This window comes from Merops nubicus, unplaced genomic scaffold, assembly GCF_000691845.1.
Source record: "Merops nubicus isolate BGI_N331 unplaced genomic scaffold, ASM69184v1 scaffold13919, whole genome shotgun sequence".
In the NCBI taxonomy this organism is placed as follows: Eukaryota; Metazoa; Chordata; class Aves; order Coraciiformes; family Meropidae; genus Merops; species Merops nubicus.
Genome location: NW_008633132.1, coordinates 1 through 5,570, shown reverse-complemented (window position 1 = coordinate 5,570; position 5,570 = coordinate 1). Strand labels below are relative to the sequence as shown.

The 5,570-nt window shown below is 37.5% G+C and overlaps 1 protein-coding gene across 1 annotated transcript; it reads left to right on the top strand.

The window, feature by feature from the left end:
• Positions 1-1,412: 1,412 nt before the first annotated feature.
• Positions 1,413-5,119, top strand: LOC103780469 (DNA helicase INO80-like; the record flags this gene model as incomplete). Its single annotated transcript, XM_008948156.1, has 5 exons — positions 1,413-1,594; positions 2,463-2,629; positions 2,728-2,795; positions 3,271-3,432; positions 4,968-5,119. Coding segments are annotated over exons 1-5 (692 nt in total), but the record flags the coding sequence as incomplete, so codon positions are not given.
• Between the last annotated feature and the right edge of the window lie 451 nt (positions 5,120-5,570).

The following is a 5,570-nucleotide window of genomic DNA, read 5'->3' as shown; positions in this document are numbered from 1 at the left end:
TGATTTTAGAGTGTTTTTTTCTTTCAGGTTAAGCAACATGACATATATAGATCAAAGTTTCTTGGAAAACATGAGGGCTGTTATCCCATTTAACCAATTTTGGGCACACTGGTTTATTCTGTATAGGTAAAGATATTGTTTCAAGGCTACATGTTCATTAAGAGATAATACAATTTTCTCTTACTCAACCACACTCATTAGTCTCAGGAAAGTAATCACTTGTCTTAGTTTTTTGTAACTTCAAAAGTTCTGAATTTTTTATGTACTTCTTGAGGATAAAGACTTGGAAAAAGTTAGATGCTGTTTTTTGGGCGCTGTGTGTGAAGAGAGGACAATTTGAGGACCACATACTCAATCTGTGTTTTCACTTATTTAAGCTTAAAACAATTTATTCATTAACAATTAAATAATTGAGCAAATATGAAACGTTTTGCAGTAAATTAATGGGAAGTTTGCTTCAGATTTTGTAGTGTTTTTAAGAAGTGATAGAAACCAGAAGAATCCTTCAGAAGAACAATTAATGTAAATCTTTCAAAAGCTGACTGGTTTTATTTTTGTCCTCCAACAGAAGCAAAAGCTTAAGGCATATATTTATTAGTAAATATTATCATATTTAGGGTATTGATAGCACTTTTGTTTACACAGTGATAACTGTGACTTTGGAAATTAAAATTATCTTTCTCACTATTATTACAACAATAGGTGGCACCTTTTGTATTTGAAGAATTACACTTGACAGAGCTGTTACTGTAAAATTTGGTAGGACATTTTTTTAGCTGAAGGAGAATAAAACTGCAGTTGACAGAGCAATAAAATGTTTTGCTAGCTTTGTTTTTGAAGTATGCTTTATGCAGATATTGCAGGGAGGATGTGTTTGGCTTTTTAAAAAACTAAAATCCTGAGAACAAATTAAAAATTAAAATCAAGCACAGTGTTTTTATTGGCTGAAAAGACAAAGCTAGAGAGTATTCTAAATTTGTAATATATAAAGTATGTACTTAGCTGCTAATTACGTGTTACTTTTTCTTTAATAAAGATAACAGTTGGATTTTAGAGTTCAGAATTAAACATGGTATCTTTAAAAATTATGGAATTTTAGATATTCAAGGCCTGGCTTCGTTGTACTGTGCATTTCTGTCACCACCTGGATGATGATTCTAGGCCTCCACAAAGCCATGAACCAGAAAACTAAGACCCTAGGTTTGGGCTTTGGCAACGTTGTGATGGAAAGTTCAGCATGAATTTTTCTTTACTCTATCTCTTAACAGTATCCTAAGCTTTTTTTCCCACAGCTACCTAGGCTGTGTTCTGTGGGACATCAGCAGTTGGTGCAGTGGGCAGGAGATTTGCCTGCTCACCGTGCTGGTTCCTTGCAGAGTGCTGCTCCTGACTCGTGTTTCTCCCTCCCTAGTGTGTTCAGAGGCACCTGTGCATGAGGAGAAGTTTGTTCTATGGCCTCGGAGCTGGATGCCAGGGAGGATGGCAGCTGCTCAGAGCTGGCAAAACCCCTTTATCTGCAGTATCTGGAGAAAGCTCTGCAACTGGACCAGTTCTTACGACAGACATCTGCCATCTTTAACAGGACTATATCCAGGTACCAAAACCTTTTCCATTTTCCTTTGGCAATACCAAGGCAAGACAAGCATTTTTTATTATGTTGTTCCCAGGCAACACCATATTAAGGATTTAATAGTGACTTGTTCATTATAAACTCTTCTTTAAAGATTTTGCACTGTTTCTCATAGCTCACCTGATAATTCATCACGTTGCCAGCTCACATACAAATTTGCATTCTGTTTTAAAGTTCTTTTTCATAGCTGAGTGGCTAAAACTTCCTTTGTCTGCAAAAAGGAGGATAAGGAAGCATAAAGTTGATTTTTTTGGGACGTGGCCTGTAGCCATAAGTGAAATGCAAACCCTTTTGTCAGATGCAGAATTTATATGGAAGTTGTACCAATGAGATGTGAGTCATCAAGATACATTTCTGTCCCAAAATAATTCCCATTGAATTTCTTCTGTGTTTTGGAATTGTAGACTTGTAGAACTGATAACTAGATGGGTAATAGATAACACACCTATTTCTAAGCAAGTAGTAAGATCCACACAAGGAGTAGAAAAAGTAGAGCTTTATATGTCTCACATGCACAGTAGTGCTGAGGAGGATGATGTTGTGCTTTGGTTTAACTTGGTATTAATTTCCTGCTTAGTTCATGCTTTTCAAATTAGTTATTGAGTTAAAGACAGAAGGTGCAGACTGATGAGCAGGCTGCTCTGATGATTTTCTGCTGCTGAGGGGTTCATGGGAAGTTATTAACAGCAATATTTCTAATGAGTAAAATGACACCTAGAGCTGACTCAGTTCTCAATCCTTTACCCAAAGGGCTACGTGTAGGAAAGTTGTGTGGGCATCTCTCTTTGGGTCCTGTCCTTCCGTTGTCACCACGTTACGCGTTTTCTTGCAGCGATGAAAGTGAAGATGGATTGGATGACAATCCTTTGCTGCCTCAGTCTGGGGATCCCCTGATGCAAGTTAAGGAAGAGCCTCCAAATTCTTTGCTTGGGGAGTCTTCTGGAGCAGGGCATTCCGGGATGCTGAACACACATTCCCTGAATGGGGTGCTGCAGCCAGGTGGGCATGTGCTAGGTTGAAGTGCTGCTTTCCCTGGGATAACTGGGAAAAGCATGATCACTTAGGAACTTTTAAACATTCTTTTTTTCTCTGAACAGAACCAAAGTCTGAAAAAGGGAGCTTGTATAACTTTTCCAAACTGAAGAAAAGCAGAAAATGGCTGAAGGTAAGACTATTGGAAAGAAATGCAGCTGTTACAAAATCTGTGAGTAGAGTTCCAGTCAACACCCTGTGGACAGTAGTCAGTGATTCCACCTTGCCACCCACTGGGGATTGTGGTGTGCAGATGGCAACAAGAAGTTGAGTGCTGGTCAGAGCATTATCTAAAATGACTCAACTATCACAAAATAGAAAACTATCCCTCTTCCCAAATCAGAAGAATGTGTGTTGGATTCCTTGCTACACAGTGCTATTCTTCAGAAAATCATTTTCCATTTGAGGCATTTCAGATGGAAGACATGCCACAGTGGTGTTGTTGGGCCAGACCCACAGCCCTTTATTAGGTAAAGGCTCAAGGGTGCTTTGCACAAATGAACTATTCAATATGGTGACTTCAGATTGTTAAATTAGTCTCCATTTGTTCCTGTTAAATTAGTCTCCATTTTTTCCTGTTAAATTAGTTTCCCTTTATTCTTCTTAAGAGTATCCTTCTGAGTGATGACTCCAGTGACACAGATTCACCAAGTGATGAGGATGGAGAGGAGGAAGAAGAATTTTCCCTTTCAAGGGAGGAACTTCACAATATGCTGCGATTACACAAATATAAGAAACTGCATCAAAGTAAATATAGCAAAGACAAAGAGGTAAAAATTCAGGATTTTTACATTTTCTTGATTTTTATTCTTTAACTGTGTGACTTTAACTGCTCTTACATTTTTATCAAAACCCATAATATTTTGTGGACTGGAAAATATCCTGTTGTTTGGTAGACCAGAACAATCTAACATCAGTTTCAGACAAGGGTTATTGAATTAATTACATAAGAGTCTGAAAAGCTATTGATGCCTTATGCTGAGAATCTCTCAGTAATTTATGTAGCTAGTTTCTGGCATGTGTTATATTTAGCTGCCACAATGCTCTGTCCCAGTCAACAAAACAAATATAGGGTGTTAGAATACAAGATTTGGAGTATGTGTATATATATATATGAAAATTGAGGTGCTTCAGGTTAAATCTCAGTAATTTATGTAGCTAGTTTCTGGCATGTGTTATATTTAGCTGCCACAATGCTCTGTCCCAGTCACCAAAACAAATATAGGGTGTTATATACACATATACTCCAAATCTTGTGTTCTATATATATGAAAATTGAGGTGCTGCAGGTTAAATTTTAATTCAAATAGTATACTTGCATCATCATTGAGCTGATGAGTAATAAGATGATGTTTGCCTCCTTGAAAGAAAGTTCCTAGTTTCCTTCTATATTGTTTGCTGTCATTACTTGACTTTCTTTTTCTTTCTTACCTTTTATATTTTGGATCTTTTTCTCACATTCTCTTCTCCCTTCTTAAAAGAAAACAGTCTGCTGCACTTCTGCATTTTTCTTAATATTAAGCAAAATTCTCTGTTTTGATTCTAGTAATATATTTCTTCAGATTACAAGGGCTTTTGCATAAATTATTTTCATTGCTGTTTTGAATTGCACCAGGAAATAGTCTCAGATGAAGTCATCCTATTCACCTTTTAGAGGAGGTGTCTGAAATGAATGTTTGTCTTCTTGTTTTGTATTTTGAAATTTCTCCAGAAGGGTGAAGAAATATTTTCCCATCCAGGTCTTTGCTTCTGTCCACTTCTTTCTTGTGCCATCTTTAATTTGTCTGTTTATATGTAACCCATATATAGTTCTTTAATATTTTAGTTGAATAATGCTTGGAATATACTGACATTTTTGATAATTTTGGCAAAAAAAGGCTGAGGGAGGCAGCTATATTTTCACTCGACAATCTGAATGTTCAAGGTGTCTGTCCTTGTGGAAATGTTTTAGGTACCTCTTATCTAAATTGATCCTTTTGCATCCTTTGGAGTGATAAAGTACAACACATGTAATTTATGAATGCAAGGAAAATAGATGGGAGGTCCTCAGCTGGACCACTTCCTGTAATGTGCTGTCTGTGTTAAAGATGGGGCAGTGTGCTCTGAGAGTGTGAGCTTCACTTAGCTGGCTTGGCTCTGTGCAGAGAGCTTGCAGGCCACCTCTGGGAATAGTGGTTTCACTTTGGATCCTTGCTAACAATGCTAAATCTGGAGAGGGGCTTTTTATCTGATGTTTTATTTATGACTGAGATCTGAACTCGTTTTCCTGCTGTCTGTTTTTCCTTGCTGTGCTGGCTCCCACCAGCTGCAGCAGTACCAGTACTACAGTGCAGGGCTGCTGTCTACCTACGACCCTTACTACGAGCAGCAGCGCCACCTGCTAGGGCCCAAGAAAAAGAAGTTTAAAGAAGAGAAAAAGTTAAAAGGTAAAGTCACTAAACCCTGTGTTTTTAAATGGTTGATATAATTAAACCTCTTTTCCTCCGTTGTTTCCTTTGAAGAAACATAAATGCTCAAAACTTTTGGGTTTTGCATGGAAATACCTCGTTCTGTCCAAAAAAAAAATCTTCAGAAGATACTGTGCTTTATCTTCTCATTTCTCAAAATCTGAGGTCATAAAAAGGAGTGTGGATTGAGAGGTCGTGGCTTTAGGTTTTCTTTGTGGACCTCTGAATCTAGAACAAAACAGCTATGCAGCAAATGCCTTTTAGCTTTATTCATTGCTTCAAAGTCCATAAATGCCACTGTGTGTCATGGTCCATTTACTCAGTTTTTTGAAAACACAGCAGTTCCTTGAAAAATATAAGAACTTATCCAGTAACTGCAGTTACTCCTGAATGTGTAATTCTAGTGAACGAGAAATGATAGGGAGTGAGAGTTTTCTGGAAGTTAGAAGGACCTCAGAATT